This window comes from Chamaea fasciata, unplaced genomic scaffold (genome assembly GCF_029207755.1).
Source record: "Chamaea fasciata isolate MVZ Bird 193981 ecotype frontalis unplaced genomic scaffold, bChaFas1.0.hap1 SCAF_2, whole genome shotgun sequence".
Classification (NCBI taxonomy): Eukaryota; Metazoa; Chordata; class Aves; order Passeriformes; family Sylviidae; genus Chamaea; species Chamaea fasciata.
In genome coordinates this window covers 105615421-105637061 of record NW_027094087.1, presented here as the reverse complement: position 1 = coordinate 105637061, position 21641 = coordinate 105615421, and the positions used below count along the sequence as shown (strand labels likewise).

Below are 21641 nucleotides of genomic sequence, written 5' to 3'. Positions count from 1 at the left end.
CTAGAGCTGCTGGATCCTCAGTTCTTGAAGCACCCCATACCTGCAGAACTGAAAAGGAACAGTGTGGGAGATCCTTCCAACTGAAGTGGATGTACTTTGAAGTCAGGGAAGGAACTCCTAGACCAGCAGCCCATAGATCTGAAGAAAAAAAAACCTACAGAAAAAAAAAATTACTCCCAAACAGATGTCTTCCCATTACAAGGACTTAAGGAACCCGTACTTTTTGGTTTTGCTAACTGCGATGTCTTTGGAAACACAATATCCCATGCTTGCCTTCTAGGCTCCTTTGAACCACCTGGTGGTGTAATTTCCTGTGAAAAATAGGGTGTTAGATTAAAGATCAGAAATCTGAAAAAGAGTAATTTTACTTTAACTCCCACTGCAACTGCTTAAGAGAATGTCTCTCAGGAGTAAACCAAGCAAGATAAGCAGCCCACACAGTCGGGCTGACTCTTCCAAAGCAAATACATAGACTGGGTAATACAGTAAGGCTGCCAGCTGAAGAATGTTGAAATACAACAGTGGGTGACTGCTGGTTCATGCAAACTGAACTGGTTTTGTCCAAATAAACCAGCATGGACTTTTCCCTAGCCTTTGTTCTGAGCTGGCCCAAGCCTCCATCCTGTGCTGGGGTTGAGCTGGGGCTGATCCAACTAGCCCCACAGATGGAACAACGCAGGAGGGCACCTCTGTCTGGGCCAAGCCTCTGCCCAGAGCAGGGTCATTGAGATCAGGGCCGTGTCCCATCAGGTTTTGAGTATCTTCGATAGAGATCCTGCCTTTTTGAGCAACCTGCTCCCTTGGGTGACCACCCTCAGAGTAAAACATTTTTTCCTTTTGTTTGAATGAGATTTCCTGTGCTCACTTGTGTCCTTTGTCTCTTGTTCTGTCACTGGGCACCACAAAGAAGGGTCTGAGTTTCATTCCTTGTGTCAGGAATGTATTTCTGAGCTCCCTCCAAGTTGAATATGCCCAGGTATCTCAACTTCTCAGCCATGACAAATGCCCTAACACTTCATCCCTCTTTGTGGCCTGTCACAGGTCTCCCTCTGTTATGTCCGTGTCTCTCTCATCCTGGCAATCCCAGAGCAGGATGCAGCACTCCAGGTATCACAGAATCATTGACTGCTTTGGGCTGGAAGGGATCTTAAAGATGATGTAGTTCCAGCTGCTCTCCCACGGGCAGGGACATTTTCCACTCGACCAGGTTGCTGAAAGCCCCATCCAACCTGGCCTTGGACATTTCTGGGGGTGGGGCATCCACAGCTTCTGTAGGCAGCAGCAGGTGTGTGTGAGCAGGGCTGAGTGAAGGATCACCTCCCCATGCCTGCTGCTGGCACTCTGCCTGACCCAGCCCAAGGGCTGTTTGCCTTCTTTGTTCAATTGCTGGAAACAAGGGCTCAACTTGGTGTCCACTAGGAACCCCCTGGACCTGTCCTGCAGAGCTGCTTCCCAAGGGTTGGTCCCTGGCCTGTCCCAGTGCAGGGGTTTGCCCCTCCTGGGGCACTTCCCCTTGCAGAGCTCTGTCAGGTCCCTGTCAGCCCATTTCTTCAGCCTGTAGAGATCCCTTAGGACAGCACTGGGTCCTCTGGACAAATCATTCCAGCAATGTTCCTGTGCCACTTCCCAGCTTTAGAGGGCTGCTACTCATTTGCCCATCTTTATCTCCATGATCAATGAGTACTAATGCCATAAATTCCAGTAATTTATATATAATATATATAGTAATTAGAAAAACATATATGTGCATACAGCAATCATATTGGGTCCAGCTACAGCTCATAATGGGACAGCATTCCAATAGCTGATACAGATTTAGAGCTCCTTAGATGAGAAGATTAGAGCTTGGATGCTGACGTGGATATTAAGAAGCTTGCTTATACTGAATAAAGTTTCAGTAACAGATATTGTATGAGCTTTCACTGAAAAAAATATTTATAAGATTCTGAAACTAATTAAATTAATAGAATTCTATTCTCATAACATTCCAGCTTGATGAGTCATGAAATATGAGTATGCTCCTGTGCAGGGCAGCTAAGGGCAAGGTTGCAATTCTACCGTGTGAAAGGAAGACACTGGAGCCTCATGAGCAGAGAGAGATATTGGGTGATAAGGTGTTACCTCAGGTTTGTGTGCTGATGTGAAATTTAAATGTATTTTTGTTCCCAGGGTGTGCGTTGGTGTGTGTGTTGTGTTTGTTCCTGACACACACAACTGATTTCCATTTAGGAGACCAAGAATTTGTAAAGCCTAAGGATTTGTAAAAGCTACAGATGAAGGCCATATCCTTGGATAATCATGGAGCACTGGATGTGTAGAAGGCAGCTGGAAGCCACAAAGAGACAGAATAAGAATCCAGCAGGTGAACTTTTTAAATGTACCCATCAGATACACCCCATGCTCCTTTCTTAAAATAACAGAAGCACCTTCTGCTCCCAGCTACCACCCCCAGCAATGTTTGCTATTTCATGAACATTTCTCCCCACAGCTCACAAAGGCCTTTGGACCTGTAGGCATTGCCAGACTACGGTATAAGACCAAAACCTGTTTGGTGTATTGGCCCCAGCCCACCTTTGCATCAGACTTGTACTATTACCATGTTCCTTCCTGTCATTTTACTTGTGTTTTCCTGCTTTTTCCCGAACATGGAGGGATTTGAGGAAATGCAATTTCTAATCCAACCCTTGAGTCCTTGCATCACTGAAGCAGCATGCAGAACTGCATGTATTTCACCTCTACATCTGAGCAACTTAAAGCACGTCTCAGTGAGGCTGCTTTACTGCTTTATATACATCAGTGTATACTCGTGCCTCATGTAAAAATATTAGTGACAATGTGTCTGAAAGATGATGTGCAAGAATACACTGACACCTTACATCAATTCTTTTATGGTACTTTAATACCAAGTTAATGCATTTCTCAATTAAGAATTTATAAACTGGTAATTCATTAAAAAAAAAAATAAATCACAGCTTCACAAAAAGCTAACTTTAACAGTTTGTCCCCTCCCCGCCAACAAGCAGTTTACAATATATTTCAACTACGTTGGTAGAAAGTTAACAGTGATGTGAAACTCTTAAAAAACATTTGCAACAGCAATTGAAAATAAAATAATGATTCTTACTCAGTGAAAAATTAATAGGAATTGTGTTTCCGAGTAAAAGATAAGTCAGAAAAGCAGCAAAAATTCCCTCTCCTACTTGTTAAGTACAAGCTTTCCCCCTGCCACTTTTATCATGGGCAAAGGCAACACTTCAGCATTATTCGTTCCCAGGTTCAGCACTTCAGTGGTTTTGGCAAGACTCAGAGGTCATATTCAGAAGTCCAGAGTTTGAGGTGTGTGCTGCCCCTGCTCCCTGTGCTCCAGAGGCTGCTCCACTCCTCTTCCTTGGAATACAGTGGGATCAGAAACAGCTCAGAGTAAAGGTAAAGGAGTATGAAATTTTTTCTGTGGGATCATATTCTTTTTTCACTCTTTACCTCTCCAAAACACACTGGAAACACCAGAAATTTTGGCTGTCACACTTCACATGTGAGTATTTACAGGAGAGACAGGATTTAAATGATGCTGTTATATTTTCACTTGTGTACAAAATCCCTTCTGTCTGCTGAAGTTATACATGCAACCACAGGACGAAAAATGTTCCTTCTCTATCTTCTAAGTTAAAAGTCACATTTTCAAAAGTCATTGCACTTGACAATAAAAAGGCAATTAATATGCATCTGATATTAAATATATTGTACAGACCTGAACTTCTGTGCAATTCATTGCTTCGAACGTATATAACATCCTTTTAAAACTAAGTTTCTAATCAAAGGAAAACTTCATTAAAGACAAAAATCTTTAAGAACAAATGCACACAAAAAACCTCTCCCTTTAACTCCTAGTGCATTTAAACAAATCTTTGAAATTCTCTGTGTTGTTCCCACATTTAACCTTGCTGCCATTCCATACTGATTTAACATCAGTACACAAGAACACCTTTTCCTTGATCTAACCAATAAGGCTGGCATTTGGGATGCTGTTGGTAAAAACAAGAAAGCTGAAGATAAGATTATCATCTCACCCCTTTCATGTGGAAAACAAAAGATTTCAAAGTGGATGTGATTTAGTTGTCACCATTGTCCGTAAATTCCAGTGGCCCATTTCAGGCCAGTACTTGCTCTACTAGCCAGGGTTTTGGATTGTCCCAGCATATTTTGCAACAACTTCCAGTTAAAACTACGAACATAGAAACTGAAAGGGAGTTTTTGGTCCCTGAGATATACTAAATGAAATCAAGAACTAAAGCACTGATATTTAGTTTGGAGTGGACCCTCTTTAATGAAAACTAAGTTAGCTTCAACTTTCTATAGTTTAACAAATAGTCACTTAAGCAGGATGACAGGATATACGCAGTATTGGTCAAGAAAAGTGCACTGTACAGAGTTGTTTGAAGAATTGTCAGTTGCAGAGGACCAAGCAGCTGTCCTGTCAGTAGCATTCTGCATCCAACTTGTTTTTCCAAGCTAGCACAAAACCACAAGATGAAACATGGCCTTAACCAAAACACTATTGTCTCTCATCTCTTTAAAGGTAGAACTACAGGACCTGGTGTCGTAAATATTTATGATGGGCCAAGTACATATGCCAGAGCCAAACCCAACTTTTTAACCTTGCAACTGAATGTTTCAGCAATACTCTGTAGACCATAGCAGCAAACTCCTCATTGCCAAACCAGTGGCAATGTGTGCTATGGTAATCCATCTTGGGCTAGTGTTTAAAAGGTTTGTACCATGGAAGATGTTTCAGACCAGTGGCAACTACAATAAAACATCTTTGGCAACCATTGGCGTATGAAAAGTAATTCACAGCAGCTGGAAGAATTGTAAGATGTTTACAAAGTTCCACAGTGCACCATTAACTTTCTGAAGTGTGTTGCACGAAGTACCAAACCCCTGAAAAGGACAGCTAAACATCTGCCATCACTGCCTCAGAGATAGCAGGGTTTTTTTCATACCACTTTCTCAGACGAAGCTAGGGCTTGTGAAATTTTAGACGATGATGTGAGATAGTTCATGCAAAGGCTTCCAGTGCATTTGGAGTTGATTTGGGTAAGAAACAGAGTAATGAAGGGCTGAAGACTGAATTTTCAGTGCACCGCTGGGACGTTACGGAGGGACAGGTGACAGAAGGATTCATGAACAGATTGAACCACAAAAGTAGCAAAATCACGTTGGTGGTGGAATCTCTTCAGACAACAAAACAAACCGAAACAAAAAAATCAGCTGCATCCACTGAGTCCAGTAAGTAGCCTCATTTACCTTAAATAAAAAATGTGTGCATTAGGAACACAGAACTTACTCTAAAACATTAGCAACACTCTATAACACAGCTGAGCTATAAGAAGAATTCAGTAAAACCAACGTTTGTTTTCAGCTACTGCAATTATAAATTAGATGTGTCTTGTGACACCAGATAAGGCAGCTCTTAAGTGTGTAGGATGTGCACAGTAGGGGAGCAGAGACCACACTACTAAGATGGGTAAATTTTTAACAAGTAGAAGAATTGAAAGAAGGTAATTTAAGCTTATTTTCTTCTAAATATTTTAAAACTCAATTTTCAGAAATTTGGAAAATATTATTGCAACTATCTTGCAGAACTGCACAGTGATCCCTAAATATAAATTAGTATGCAATTTGTCAGTAACAATCACAACACAAGAAACTAAAAAGGAAAAACAGAATCTTAAAAAAAAACCCAAAAAAACCACAGGATATTTAAGCAGGGAGAATATAGTTTTGCTATCAGCACTGTCTCATTCTGTGAGAATAAAGTCAAAGAACTTTGTGGGAATACAACTTTATAAGATGTAACATAAGACACCATATATAGCCAATCTCCACTATACCTCACTTGAGAGATGCCAATTTAAGCCCACTAAAGCATTTATTTAAATATGAGTCTAATAAAATACAGAATCATTTTCAGTTAACCCCTACCCACACACACACACACAAAAAAAGCTATGGAAAATATTGAAATCTCTCTGATGTCCACTTCCGAAAAGAGTGTGAAAGACTTCAAAAATCTTAGCATAAGGACTCCAGTTATTATACACAGCTTGCTTCAATAGTGAAATAATATCATCCATTTCTCTCCAAGACAGAAGAATGAAGATCATAAAATAAAATGCAAGCAATTGGCCTGATTTTGATGAAATTATGAAATGATATAATTAAATGGAGTACTGTTCAGTCATCAGGTGCCACATGAAAAGGCAGCTTAGCAGTTCTGTAAATGGGGTTTTGCTATGCTAGTGTTCTCTATTCTGGCACACCAGATTTTTCCTTCACATTTCAGTAGCTGTAAAGTCATGGCCCTGCCCTGGAGAGCTGTGTTCAACATCAGCACTGTTGCTATGTGAGCCTTACTGCTGTTTCAGCACATGAAGGATGAATTCAATCCTCCCTAAATTCAATCCTCAAACCTACTACTCTGCTGACTGCATTGGAGTTACAGTGTTTCACTAAAAGATAATATGTAACAAGTTACTTAAATGGAGTTTCTGCACTGAATTAGAATGAAAGCCTGGACAGCAAGTTCTAGCTTTTAAAAACAAAAGGATATTTGCCAGAGCAAGTGTCTAAGGGGGAAGCAGCCATGCTCCAACTGACAATGCAAATTCTGTATCTCATGTTCTACACTAATGTGCAGCTGGGCAAAACTACAACCTGTATGTGACATCACTGTCCCTGTTCCTTTTGAGACCTCATCATTTTAAAAACAAGGAACAGGAGATTTCTCACAACTTCTCCTCTTCCCAAGCTTACCATGTAAATAGTAATGCAATATATTCATATATCAAGTAATTATACTGGTCTGTATAAGGACTATATACACATAGTAACAGTAACCATATTGATAGTTACTGTTATCTGAAAACAAGGTCAAAAATGGGTTCCTAAGGCCACAGTGAGTTGAGATGAATATGTTTCCCAATAGTGGGTCAGAAAGTCACTGATAAGTTAAAGAAGGGAGAAAAAGCAATCTTTTCTTATGAGTTCCAGCAGTGCAAGTTATATGCAGGTTACTGATTAGTTGTTTTTAAAAAGCAATACCAGAATTTAAGTTGCTTATTTGCTCATTTATCATTGATTTTCCATATTATTTTAGGTACCCTCCATGTGGTGAAGCACCTGACCTAGAATTTATATTTGTGTTACTTTGTTCAGCTTGTTAAAAATTTACCCAATTATTGATAGCTGTTTTTACTTTATTCTTCATAATATAGATCTTTCTCACTCACAGATACATTCCAGAGTTAGTAAATCACTGTCAATCCATATTTTGATTTTTCTTAGCACTTGTTCAGTTGATTTTAGTTCTCCTACAAGCTGCAACCATCTCTTTCATGCAAGGAAAATTACAATTGAATAGTTAATTCAGGCTGAATGAGTAGACACAAAATACAAACACATCACCACAGAAGCAAGCTAGAGTCCTCAATTGTCTGTTGAATTTAGAACCCCTGCCTATCTCTCCAAAACTGAAACAAAAAAAGAAAACTAAACAATCCCCAAACAGCTTACTAAGCAGCAACAATGCCTGTATTGTAAAATACTTTCCCTGGAATGAAATTCTGTGACAAGGGATAAATGATATCATCAAATAGACTTCCTCTTCTTACCGTAAGAATATCTTAATGAAATGTCTTACTTCTGGCAAAAGTAACTAACACTGTCATCTATATTAAGAGTTTTCTTTTAAAACAAATTGTATAATAACAGGTTGAAGATGCATCTTCATTGCATATGCACACAGTCCTTCCCAGTTTTGCAGCTAAGCCTTTTAGGGTCTCTTCTTTTTAGACTAAATTAATTCACTTATCCATGAAGAGCAAAGTACAAAGAAGAATGTTTTATCGATTTTGCAGATGAAGATTTCTAACAATACAACAGTTTCAAGGAGTCCAGAAAAATCAAATGGGTGGATGAAGCCTTCCAGGGACAGAAGAAAAAGTTTTCACTTAATTTAAACAAGATCCTCAAAATAATTATAAACAGTGCAAGAAGAAATACAGGATAAAGGATGGAATCTTATCCTATCTGCCATGCACACTGTAAAGCAGGCAATGCATAAGCCTGCTAGGCTGCTCCAACCTGTATCCCTTTTATAATATGTGTGCAATCTGCACGGACAGACAAAGGGAGGGGAGAGTCCAAGGGTTCATGTGCATCCAACAGCTACAAATTAAATGGCACATGAGGATGGATTTGAGATGGCAATCCCTTGGTTCCGTTAGGTACATTATGCCTGATTCACACCCTTGAATGTTTGTGTGCATGAACAACAAAAAGCATCAGTCACATTTGCTAGAAACAGGCAGATAGAATACAAAAACCCCCAAAACTTAAAATAGTGCAGATAGTTTTTAAACTGATCTAGTTCAAATAATAACTAACCTGAGAGGTACTTTGCTCCGATTAACATTACCATGCTACTCATAATAAAAATACTCAAAGGCAGATTACAGAAGATACTATTGTCACCTGATGGCATCCAGGGGATGGTGTTTCCAGTCAAGCAAATCAAAAGAGAAATATATATATAAATTGCAATGTATGTGTCAAATATATATGAAAAGTAACAAATGTTTAAAAAGTAACAAATGTAAAAAGTAAATGTAAAAAGTAACAAATGTAGTGACATTTGCAGAAGAACTAAAAAAATTACGCATAAAGCCCATAATAATTCAAAACAGGTTCTCTCTGTAAGAGTTCAAGTCCAAATTCCACTGTCAGCACTATCTAGGTTGAGCCCATTTCTAGTATTCTCCAATCCTAACCTACCCGTAAAGTTTCAAAGAACTAAGGAAAATAACATTTTCCCCCTAGATGTTAGACCAGAAAATCATTAAAGTTTCGATAAACATATCTCTTCACATAAACTGAAGAAAAAAAGAATCTAGATTTATTTACTGCAAGGCAGAATTTTTTATCCTAGTAAGACAAGCATCAGGTTAGATGTAAGGGTACTAAATCATACAGGTCAATACTGAAGGGAATCGTATTGCTCATGTTAAGTTATCTGCTACTCTTCCCAACAGCCTTGGCAGAATTGTTTGTAAACCACAGTGTTAAATAAAATATTTAAACCAACCAAGGATGGGAAAAGGAAAATTTCAGTTTTCAAGAAGAAAATGGCCACATGCAGCTTGAGGGCTCCAACTGTGGATTTTGGACTGTGGGGGAAGTTTAAATGTTGAGAATTCTTTACTTAATACATTTCATTTTAACAGTTTTTCCAATAAAAAGGGAAATTAAATTAAGATAAAGCCCATAAATTATGTGTTATATTATTACTCAGGACTAAAAACTTACCCCAAAATAGTACTTAAATAAAAATTCAAATTATAAATCAAAGAAGACTGCAGGTTTAATTTAATTCAAATGTGACAGATGAGAAAGGCCTCCACTTCAGAAGAAAGATCTTGTTCAGTCCCTCAAAAGCGTTTTCATATTTTCTGTACGTGAACAATAGGTCCATGTAATTCTTTATGATAACTCCTTGCTCTTACCCCTTATGGGTCAAATAGATTTTGATGTGGATATCAATCCCTCCTTCCTACACAGGAAATAATGAAGGCAAGACACAGCAAGCAAAACCACAGGATGGAACTCTTCTTCTCTGCAGCATGAGTTTATGGAGTAAGAAAGTTTACAAAGTTCCTGTGCTCTAAGCATTATGTTGTATCTCGACTTGCAGGTGAGACATTTTCTTTTGCAAAACAGTGCCATTCTGCAAAACCTGCAGCTATTCAGGAGGAAGACCCAGCTATCTATTTTCCTGTTTGTTTCCACAGAATTTAAGTAACGACCTTTAACTCAATATAATAGTCCAGAGATGGTATGAACAGAAAAGGTCAACAAAAGCAAGATGAGCTACCTAGGTTAACTGGCTAATAATTAATGACACTTGACCTGCATTAAGTTTTGGATTACCATTTGAAGGACCTTCAGATGACTCCCATCCCATAGATTTCATCACAGCTTTCTTCCATCTGGCATAGCGATATTCGCTTTCTGGAATTAGGAAATCAGAAAACAGAAAAGCCTCTCAGTGCATAGGAATACAACCACGAGTATTTAAGAACCAGACACAGCAATATGAGTTTTTCACTCTTTTGCATAGAGAAAGTAATATAAAATCCTTTTTTGAATACAAAAAAACTCCACCCCAAACCCCACAGTTATGCACAGTAAAAAGAAATAGAAGAAATTTTCTTCATGTTCACTAGTAAGATTTACAAGCAGGACAAAATTAAGCAATTAATGTTTATGTAGAAACCCTTCAAATACTGTCTTGAAGTAGGGATTTTAGAAGTAATTATAATCAAAATGGTAAGACAAAATTATGTACCAAAAATTAAGGAATAATTGAAAAGACAAAAAAGCATTTATCTTGATTAATTATGTCAAGTACATGCTTTCCACCTCTACAAGCACTTAAGAACTGATGAGAAAGATAGCTAGCTAAAAAGCAATAATTAATGTAGGCTTTTTAAAGCCAAAAGAAGAGTACCCCAAACCGGTCCTGTCAACATCTGTGAAAAAATAAGTTTGCAAGTCAGATAACATGGGGGTTTTACCCTCTGGGTTTATCTGTGGTTCAAATCTTTCACATGTCACTGCTGTCAAATCTCCAGGATTCAGACTCCAAACTTCAACACCTTCTGCAGCTCCTGCTGCCATGGCAGCTCCTAAAGCTGTTGTTTCAGGCATTGATGGCTTTACTGAAGCAAAACAGAGAAGACCATAATGACTTTTAATGGAATCCACCTTGATGACATCAGAACTAAAGATCGACATATCTATCAAGATACAACAACAAAACAAGCTACCCAATTTGCTCTCAACAGCTATTACAAACTAATGCTGTTTTCAGCATTAAAAAGAAAGCAGGAGCTGTACTTTTATCTTACCTACTGGAATACAGAGAATGTCTGATTGGAGTTGCATGAGGATTTTGTTATTGGTCATTCCTCCATCTACTTGTAACTGACTTAGTGGAATCCCACAGTCCTTGTTCATGGCATCTAGAATCTTAAGTAAGAGTAATACATGTTACAATTCAATTGCACAGAAATGTTCTGATACCCTCTGAGTGTAAACCCTCTGTAAATACTACAGCATTTGCTGAAGAGGGTTAAGTAGCTCATTCCTCTCTCCTAAAAATTAAAAGGTAAAACAGATGTAAAGGCAACACAGTTTTGTTTAATATACAGCATGTGCATTCTCTTCATTACAGAAATCCTAATATAGGACACCTCTCTCCTCAGGTACTCTGGATGTAGCCTATGTGCTGCTAATGTGGCCTAAGAGGAATTTTAAGAAAAGCTGATGAGAACATTTATCCAAACTAACAAAGGAAGCAGCAATAATAAATGGAGTCCTTCAGCTGATCATCCTTTGTCTATATACTTTCTCTAATTTGAGGGATTAAAGAATTAAAGAATTAAAACATTTGGACTGGCAATCTGGAAGACTCTTCAATAAGAATTGAGGAATGTTGAAATGTTTTGAAAAAGCAGCCTCTTCAAATATTTTCAATTAGTTTTTGAAAACTGAGAATTTTATATCAAACATGACAGACAGCAAAAACAAACAGTTAGTATAATTTTTGGTAAAATTATGTTTCCTTCTTTTGGGCACAGTCTCTAGTTGAAAAGTGTTGAAGTGTTTGCAAGGGATAATTAACTAAGATGGATTATCTATTCCACTGATACCTCTCAATTTGCTTTTTAGAGCATAAGACTTGCCTCAAACCTTAGTTACTGGTAACACCATGGCATTACTCCACAAGCACCATTAAATACAGAATAGTGTTTTTTTTGTAGGGTTTTGTAAAAGCAGTTACTTAAATGCCTCATTTACATTTTATAAGGCTATTGCATAATTTTTGTTCACAAGTTAGGCATTAACAAGCACAGATTTTCTCTCTGCAATTTTTCAGCATATTTAAATAAAGACAAGAGGTGTGTTTTTCTCAGCTTTAAATGACAAAGCAACACAGACCACAAAAAAAGATCAAAACTACAATGCATTCTACCCTGTTCTGTAGCTCACAAAGTACCCAGTAATACGATATTTACCAGGAAAAGTCAACATGCTATATAAAAAAAGAACAAAAAAATTGTAGGCTTGCAAGACAGTGAAAACTACATGGAGATAAACTATCCAAGAGATTCTCCCAGCTTCCAGAAAGTAAGCCAGCAAGGTCCCTTACCAGAAAAATCTTTAAAGGAACTAAAGGAACTGCCCAGGATAAACAAAGGTTAAAAGTTACAAGGTAAGAAGAGTAAGGCCAGTTTTTATGGTGGTAGCATCTGCCTATGTTCAATGCGACAACTAGAAGTAAATTGGAAACCAGGATTCTTGCACAAAGTTTGCTGGCGGTACTATACTAGTCTTATTTCCTTCACATACATCATTTTACATTTGTCTAAGGTGATATTATCTGCCTTTTTTACCATTCATAACTTCAGAACCATTGGAGGCTCTGGGTTTGTTTCCCACTGCGTAAGAGCATGTTGGATCAGCGTGCACACAGCAGACATTAAAATTATCAAAAGAATGCTAGAAGCCAGGAACGGATGAAGGAACAAAACAAATCATGGTACTGCTGCTGCTGTCTCTATTGTATGGAGGTTGGATGAAGAGCAAGGATCCAAGTATGCAGATTTTGCCTAACGACAGCATTTGCAACTCTTAGAACTGAAAAATTGCTTATTTTTCCAAAATGTCTCCTGGAAGATACAGACGTAACAAGTGCCATCTGACTTTTCAGATAACAAGGTACTCAGGAGGGAATGTCACAAACAGGCAAGAACTCCAATGCAGGTGACCTCCAATGAAGAGCTTTCCTGAAGACTTCTGTTTTTACTGGAATTGAAAGAACTTTGTTTTTGACAAGGCAGAACTAATGATGTATCTTTAGAAAATATACATATATTTTACCTGTGTAAATAATCTAGAACTTAATCTGTTCATTTAAGAGTGAGTGCCTGATCAGGCACTCCTGTCATTGTGAGAAAATCAGAGTGACTGAAGTATGGAGAAATGTTAGATCTGTTCAAACAGTGAACTTCACCCTCACTCAGTCTGACAGTTTTATTCCCCCCTCTCCTACTCCCAGCCACAAGCCCTGCCTTACATTCTGACATTTGCTGAATGCCTCTGTGAGGCAGCTGAGGTCATTAATCCAGCAGAAAAATAGCCCAGCAAAAAAAAGGGATAATTTTCTGCTGGAAAGTTCACTGAGCTGTCACATGAGAGGGAATGGATGGGAGGATGGACAAGGAAAGAAGAGCAGACAACAAATCAGTTCAGTTGCCTGTAACTTTACCCTGACTTCTAGTACAAGAATTAGAAAATTAGAATGCTACTTCCAATTTCCTTCACAACCTCCTGAGGACTCAGAGGCTGCCAGCACAACTTCAAAAGCAGAAGCCTGGGTGAAATTTCTGTCAGTCTTTTTCAATGAGTACTTTATTCTGTGTCACTACAGAAACAGCACACTGCTTCCCTCATCTTACACGGTTTGAGCAGGATGCTATTTTAAAAATCAGTATGTTTAAATAACAGCAATTTAATTCATGTAATCAAATTAAGACTTGACTGTTATCCTGCAAGGTCTAGGGATTTCATTTCCTCCTGTATTTGCACAGAGCCCAGGGACTGCAAACGCAGGGAGGAGTAGATGGAGATACAAAGATTCAATGCTCATACTGATATCAACTCCTTTGATTTGGCTGGGGGATTCATTTCGTCTGTGAGAATTTTGGTTGGCTGTTCCTGAATGCCAGCTGAGGCACTGAAGGATGGAACAGGCAGGAGGTGAAGCCAGATTTCCCTTGGTATGTTTGCTGCTGTCTTGCTTTAACTCCTTTTTGTTCTTGTGTAACTCCTTTTGGTTCTTGTGTACCAAAAGTGACATTGGCCCTCTCTGTCACACCAGACCATAAAGTGTAGATTCCTACACTAATGAGACTTTGTAGTTATGTCACTGGCCCTGCCATTTTAAACATTCTGTGTTCTGCCCCTCAAAATATTCACAAAATATGTTCATCTTATCTTACATGATGATAAAAAGCAGCATTACCACTCCAAAAAATGTACCACTCAATTTTAGCTAAGTCCACAGGAGCAATTTTACAACATTAGCAACAAGTATAGACAAGAATAGCATCCAAGTACAATATAAAACTTATGACTAATCTTCATTAAATCTTTTAATGAAAATATCCTCTTTTCCTGAAGAGCTACAGCTCCTGTTATCACACTAATTAACAATGAATTTAGGACCCAATTAGCCTTTACCTCTCGTGTTTGAAAGCAGACTGCTTCTAGTGCAGCAAAGGCGATGTGGTTTTTATTTGTAAACTGAGTAAGGCCACAGATGATACTGTTGAAGAGAGAAAAAACCCAATTAGGCCCAATTAGGACACTCTTCTTTATCAGACATAAACCTATACTTCATACATAGGTCTTCAAATCTCATTCAGTTCCACTGTATGAAGACTACTTTTTAATATTAAAAAGATTGTTTTTTAATTTAAACTCTCTCATTTTCCTGACAAGGTGCTTTCAGGGTCCAATCAATACAGTTGCCATAAATCATCTGTACACACACACACACAAACATCCCCACAAATTCTAGTCTGTCTTTAAGAAAAAAAAAAAGTATGATTGAGGTTGATGCCTCTTTAAAAAATAATATAAATTATCACAAAAATCTTAACAAATTCTCTAACGCTTTCAGTTCTTAAGGGAAAGCCCATATAGGTCAGGGCTGTTCTCTAAATGTTTGAAATTGTTTTCAGATCTAGTCTGATCATTAGTTGCTTCTGAACCTTCAAAGAGATTTTTGGGTATGGGAATTATGCTACATCTAACCATGAGTAAGCAGAATTCTGCCAATGCACTCTGAAGGGCAGAAGAAATAACCATCTTTTATTCTATTTCAACAGCTGAGGAACAGCACGGTACTACACAGAAATGCTGCTGGATACATGCAAGCTCAAAGATATTAAAGGACATTTTTCATTGTTACCATTGCAAAGATCAGGTTTTAACTATTAAAAAGTTAAGCACTGTGATATGAAAAACTGTAAAAACATCTAACTCAGAGATTTTTCTTTTTCCTTAAATAAAAAGATACATGCAAGAAGCATCTAAATTCTAAAGATGCAACTACTTGAAACCTTGGGAACAAGGTTTCTTTTTCCACCCTAGGAAAGTTATTTTATAATTTTATTTGTTATGCTTCCATGACTGCCATGGCACGTTGTGATTCCAGCAACAGCAGGCAAGCTCACAACAGCAGAAAAAAATGCAAACCTATTGTTTGAACTATTACCAGGTGATTGAGTCTGAACTATCAGGAAAGGGATTGGAAAAAAGGAGTAGGAAAGAATTTTCAGTAGACTGGAAAGAAAGCTGTATACAAGGGGTAGGAGGCAAAGTGGGAAGGAATTACATAGCATGAAACTGAACTCAAAAACATTAATCAGCACAAAAGTCATCCTTTACTACTTCTGTTGTCTGACAGTTCACAAGAAGCCAGACCTCTTCTTTTACTTTAGTGAGATAAGAATCCTTTCCAAACCAGAAATTGTTTTCCCTGCCCTGGTGCCCCACACTTTTTTTTTTTTTTTTTTTTTTTTTTTTTTTTTTTTTTTTTTTTTTTTGGAGTGGCACAAGGAGAGGAGAGGAGGATGAATAGCTGGGCTAGCTAATCCTTCCTTTCCTCCCAGTGGCAGTTATTGTTTTGAGCAGGTTAAATATAAAACAGAAACACAGTAGCTCATGAAAATATCACAGAGAATGATGTATCCAGACACAATAAGGTAACAAAAAGGACAATTTCACATACCTGGAAGGAATGGTATTTAATTAAATGGTAAAATGATTAAATCCCCCTGCAAATGCAGCATTCAGTCAGGTCCTTACCCCCTTGCACTGGGTTCCCAGTATGGTGCATACAGTCCTGAAAATGCTGGCACAAAGTAGCAGCCATAAGATGTTCCCACTTCTGCAGCCAGTTTTTCTAATGCACAAACAAAAGACTTACTTAGCTTTTCACAACTGTACCAACACTTAAACACAGCACTTAAAAGTGTTATTATTTAATTAAGAAAAATATTCAGGATATTTTAGGCAGCTACAAACATAATCCAGCCATGTATACAACTAGAAAATACAACTAATGATGGCTCTCTGCTCCTTGTTAACCAGTTTTCCTTTTGCAACAATATAAACAGAAGATGGAGCATAGGGAGTTGTGGGAAATGTAAAATGCAAAATGAAAAATCAAAAGTGAAACCCAAAACTGTGTACTCAATATTCTGACCTGGATTTTGTGAGGTTTTCAAATGTTATCTATCATGTGTGTAAACAGTGCAACCTTCAAAGCAGTCCAAAAGGTCACAATTTACTTGCATTTAAGTCAAGGCAAGCAACTGAAACTGGATCAAGACCAAAGGGAGTTAAGAACTAAATTCCCATTAATTTCAAATGGATTTAGAGCTCCAAATTGTCAGCTTATGTATTAAATCACAAGGCCAGCTAGAAGGAAATCTGAAGTTTCTTAATATGAGAATAATAACTGTGGATATATGAACTCCTCAATACCAAAATATTTGTAATTTAAAAAATTATATTAAGACATTTAGAATGACAAAAGAGATAATGCTAATGAACAGCTCTTTTCTGTAACAAGAAAGGAGCATTTTCTTTCTGCTTTTTCAAATTTGTTCTGTTTGCACTGATCAGAGAAACACAGCAGTGTAGGACAGAATTAGTAAAACATCTTCAAAAAAGTCTTTCTAAAATTATTCTTTCATACAGACTCCGCTTAAAAAAAAAGGAGTGGAGGCAGAAGGAAAGACAAGTTCAGTGAAACAGGAAGAGATGATGAATCTCTGTGTGACTTTAACAACACTGACAAGGCTAAAGGTCCTGAAACTCAAGCCTTCCAAAGAGGTCAAACTTGTCAAACTTGTGAAGAGGTACTGTAGTCTCAACAAAAGGCTAATTTATGTGACAGTAGTTTATATTCTTCTGTATGATCTTCAAAGCTTTCTTTCAGAAGAACAGATTGATGCTCTAAGTTTTTGCTAAACCTTTGAAGTTTTATGTAAAATTTTAATTCTAAATTTTAGAATTTGAATAAGATATCAATTTATTAAATATATATAATGAATGTCTTTTCAATCCTAAATCTCAGTCACTTTCAAATTTTTGCCCTTGCATGCTTCTGACATTTTTTATTTTCCAGATTTTGATATGTTCCTAGTTTTTATGTCACAAACCAGCTTTTTTCAGTTCGTCTGAATCAGAAAATGTCAGCTACATAAATGCTAAAGGACTACTGCATTCTTACCTGAAACAGAAAGGCAACTTTGCAAACTGAGATCCCTAACTCAATGGATATGAAGCCTTCTGCATAAATATTTGCGCTTGCAGGGCCTCAGGTTCTCATGTTTATGACAAGAGTATGTAGGTTTAGGATCAAATACAGCTGGTTTCTGTAATAGACTTAAATACTCTTGGCTCTGGAAACTTCAACACTGTATAAAACCAGGAGATACTCTGTAAGTATAGTATCATCCTGAATATCTGCTTACCAGGGAAACTGCTAAAAAAGTATAGATTGCAACAGAGCAAAGCTGACAGAACCTTTCCAAGACTGTTGATAGACTCTATGAAATTCATGTACCAAACTCAATGAGACAGTGAGCTCATGGATGCAATGTAAATTTTTGTTGTGTTTAAACACAGCAAAATACATGCACCTTCCAGCTTTTCTTTACTTCAATATTTTGAGCTTTCATTCACCAATAGAGACATTGTGACATTGGAAAACTTAAAAAACTGAACAACTCCATACTCACCAACTTCCTGTGAAGTGTTAGCAATACCCAGATTGTCCCTCAGCCAACGAACAACAGCCCCAGCTATTGCAACAGATCCCTGAAGGAGACAAAGTCACTCCATTAGGAGACAACAACTGGTAGCTTTGTGCTGCTTTTAAAAAGTCTGGGGAGGAGAGGTGACTGCGGCCTCCACCTGCAGGGTAACAGTCACAGCTTGAAGCACTCCCAAGTACACTCATAACCAAACCACAAAGTTTCTTGGCATCTGGAGACTGCCATGTAAAAAAGGTAGCCTGTTACACAGACTCCAGGTAGAAAAGGTGCATATTGTATGCTTTTTTCCATGAAGGGAAGTTCCAATGACATTTTCTAAGCAGTCTTCTTGTCCTTCTAACTTATGTCTTCTGAATATACAGTTATGAGATTCAGTAGCCTCAGGCTTCTTTTCTTGACACATTAATATTTTTATGCTTTGATTAAAAAAAACCCCCAAGATTAATTATTCCTAGTCTAACTGCAAATATCCAGAAAGACAGAAAATTTAGGGACTTGTGCATTTGCCAGCAAAATTGCTCTGTTGCTTGAGCAAATGGCCCTGAATGGCTTCATCACATCACAGATGGATGGCATGGCTCACATTTAAACCCCAAAGCTAAGTCCAGCAGACTAAGCTTCGGTAAAACAGAAACAGCATTCTATTTTCATTCAAAGCCACTGCTAGAAGGAGCAGGGGTGTTTTCTAAGCAGCTGGCTATTACAGTTACAAGATATCAGTTTGATTAAAGGAAGATGCTGAATCCACATTTTCTGCCTCTTTGCAGTGTCTCAACCAGCAGATAGTAGATGATTCTTGAATGGATATAGGACAAAGCACACTTAACAGCTGAAAACAGCTGAAGCCATATTTTCAGACAGTATCATTAAAGACTTGGAGGTGAAGAAGAAGCAAAGTGCAGGTGTTTCAGCATGCAGGAATTCAAATCACTCTCAAGACAGCTTCAGTTCTTGCTTTAAGAACATGGTTTAAAAATAAAACAAACCTCTCACACACCCACACAAAATAAAAAAGTCCCTGAGTTTGCCAGGTCATGGCAAATGCAAGATTCACTTTCCTCAGGGAAGGAAAAGGAAATAAATGCAGCCTCCCATATCCTAATAAAGTACCATAAGCCACAAACTATTCTCGCAGTGAAGAAAATCCTGTGTTGTCTCTGTCTCACATGGGAAACACAGTCTGTCTACAAAAGCTCAACATCAGCATTCAGTGTATGTGTTTTGAGAGTAATTATTATATTACAGTACTTAGCACATTAAGCAGCACAGATGGAAGAATAATCATTTTGTTGTTCTAAACAAAGCTTTGGTGCCAAATAGGTGCTCAGTTGATCTGTGCTTCAGAAGCAGAGCTTTAGAACAATGGACCCCAAAGTTTAAGCATAAATATAATTTTCTATAGAATTTGGATGTCCTCAGACTTGTTTGGAGAACTGAGAAACTAAACTCTGTAAGTAGGCACCTGAATCAAAGAAGTAAAAACCCTAAATTGTTAGAGGATTTTTTCCCCAGTAATTTGATTTGCATTTTTAAAAGTTAGAAGTAAAATACATTAGAACAAAATTAAAACATTTGGCTATTACTTGTATTATGAGGTAATAACTGAAACATTAGTACATCCCTCCCCTTTTTTTAAACCTAATTTAGTATTTAAAAATTATGTGTTTTTATTTATAGCATTTATTAAAGATTTGAGAGACTGAGTAACAGAAAAAAATGTTTTAGTCATCTAGCTCTGAAAGTATAAATAATGCAATGAAGAAATATTTTTTATTAGATTACATGATACAGATTGGAGACGGGGATAACCAAAACCACAGATAAGCCTTCAAGCACACAAGCATAACACAGAGCTATTTTCATTTCCTCACACCTAAAGATACCATAAAAATACCGGATAACAGAAGTAAATAAGAACATGTATAATTACAAAAAGGAAGAAAGTATTGAACTTACCTCTAGTGCATAAAAAACAGGTTTGTCTTTGCCCATTTTGTAAGCTATTGTGGTTATAAGACCATGCTCAGAAAACACAGACTAAATGGGGAAAGGGGAAAGAAAACGTAAAGCATGAACAGAGGCAGAAAGTGCTTAAATAAAAACATTCAAATTATAATAAACAAGGGACCATACCTTCAAATGAAATATGCAAAATTTAAACAAAGTAAATTACCAGTCACTCTAAATAAACACCTAAGATAGAACACTCAGATTACTGGTGCTAATCTTTGTTTCCACAAGCTGCTGCAGATCTTTCCATCTACCTTATAGAAAAGAATTACGGGTCTTTAAGGGGAGATGTAAATGAGAAGGAAATTACAGTTCTGTGCTATTTATTCAACTCCAACTGTAAAGAAATAATGAGAGAAAATGAAGGGAAGAAATTAGACAGCCAAGACAAGAAAAAAAGCACGTGGTTAAATAATACAACACTTAATCTTGTCTGGGTGACAACAAGAAATATATACAAGGGAAGAGCAAGAAATGTTTTAAGAAAAGTTCTGTTTGGAAACTTAAGGAGGTAGGAAATGGAGTCTTACAGAAACACCTTGAAAGAATTACTACTTTTATTCTTTGAGATTTCAGTATGTGTTTTTCCTTCTGTCTGGCAATATAATTGTTGTTAATGAGTCCAAGAATGGCTAACATCCAGTTCTGCTTCAGAACTTGAATAGATTGTGAAAAACAAAACAGCAAACAACTCAAAAATGCAACTGACCTTCTGACCTGTGTTGCACAGCAAGAAACAACCTGTTCCGTACCTAGCATGAAAGCAAAGCAAAGTTAAAAGCAGAATGTTTAAAGAATAACCTGTTACTGCAATCCATGAGTCCCCTGTGAAGAATCAAGACACCACTTTTTGACCCTTGAACATTTTGCTACCATTAACTGATGATAAAACTATTCTCAAAAAGTTGGGTTTTAATGCAGCCTGAAGCTGAAAAATCTAGTCACATGTCTCTCTCTCTTGCTATTTTTTGTCTAACACTTGATGAAGGAGAGATATGGCTGAAAACTAAGTGTAAATTCCTCTTTGGCGGCAGTGTTTACCTACTTCAATTTAAGCTGATTATGAGAGCGACTTTATAAGACAAATATTTCACAACATTAAAGAGGAAATTTTAAGAAACTTTGTTCCTGTCACAAAGAGGGTTTTCTTTAGACATATCCCATCCAAAAATTTCTAAAAATGGTATGTTTCCCATTTGAAGACCAAACCATTTATGTGTGTGCATACACACTCATACAAGAACATAGTTTAATATAAGGAATACAAAACACTACAAATCACGCCAACTTACTCTAAGAAGTTATTCTTGAGAAAAATATTCCTTACCTTTTTAAAACCTTCAAAATTAATAGCTTAAACCAGTACTGAAATAGCCTCCAGTTATATTGGGAAAAAGAAATAGTAAAGCAATAACAGAAAGAAATTAAAACAAGATGGACTAATATGTAATCATATTTGTGAAACTCCCATACTGTATATGTCTTTACATGCTTAGTTAAGCACCTGGTTGTAAATGGAACAGTAAGTCATTTTAGCAGACAGCTTTTCCTCCAATGATTGTTTGATTATACCAGTTGCCTGATTTAACTGATGAGCCCTTTTGAACAAAGGATACTAAGAGACTGAGAAACAGAAACAAGCAAACGTAAAATTCTCCA

At 37.3% G+C, this 21641-nt stretch overlaps 1 protein-coding gene across 3 annotated transcripts in view; it reads right to left on the bottom strand.

The window, feature by feature from the left end:
• Positions 1–2877: 2877 nt before the first annotated feature.
• Positions 2878–21641, bottom strand: part of GK (glycerol kinase) — a 35396-nt gene continuing 16632 nt past the window's right edge. For 2 of the 3 annotated variants that reach the window (XM_066176972.1, XM_066176973.1), the window contains 10 exons: positions 20692–20734; positions 19929–20009; positions 17937–18015; positions 15994–16090; positions 14362–14446; positions 10965–11085; positions 10632–10775; positions 9985–10065; positions 8446–8532; positions 2878–5304 (listed from right to left, as the gene is read on the bottom strand). In XM_066176972.1, coding sequence (XP_066033069.1) covers positions 5297–5304; positions 8446–8532; positions 9985–10065; positions 10632–10775; positions 10965–11085; positions 14362–14446; positions 15994–16090; positions 17937–18015; positions 19929–20009; positions 20692–20734 — 826 coding nt within the window. In that variant the 3' untranslated portion in view covers positions 2878–5296. The remainder of the gene's footprint in view (positions 5305–8445; positions 8533–9984; positions 10066–10631; positions 10776–10964; positions 11086–14361; positions 14447–15993; positions 16091–17936; positions 18016–19928; positions 20010–20691; positions 20735–21641) is intronic. The other variant, XM_066176974.1, reaches the window with a different exon arrangement.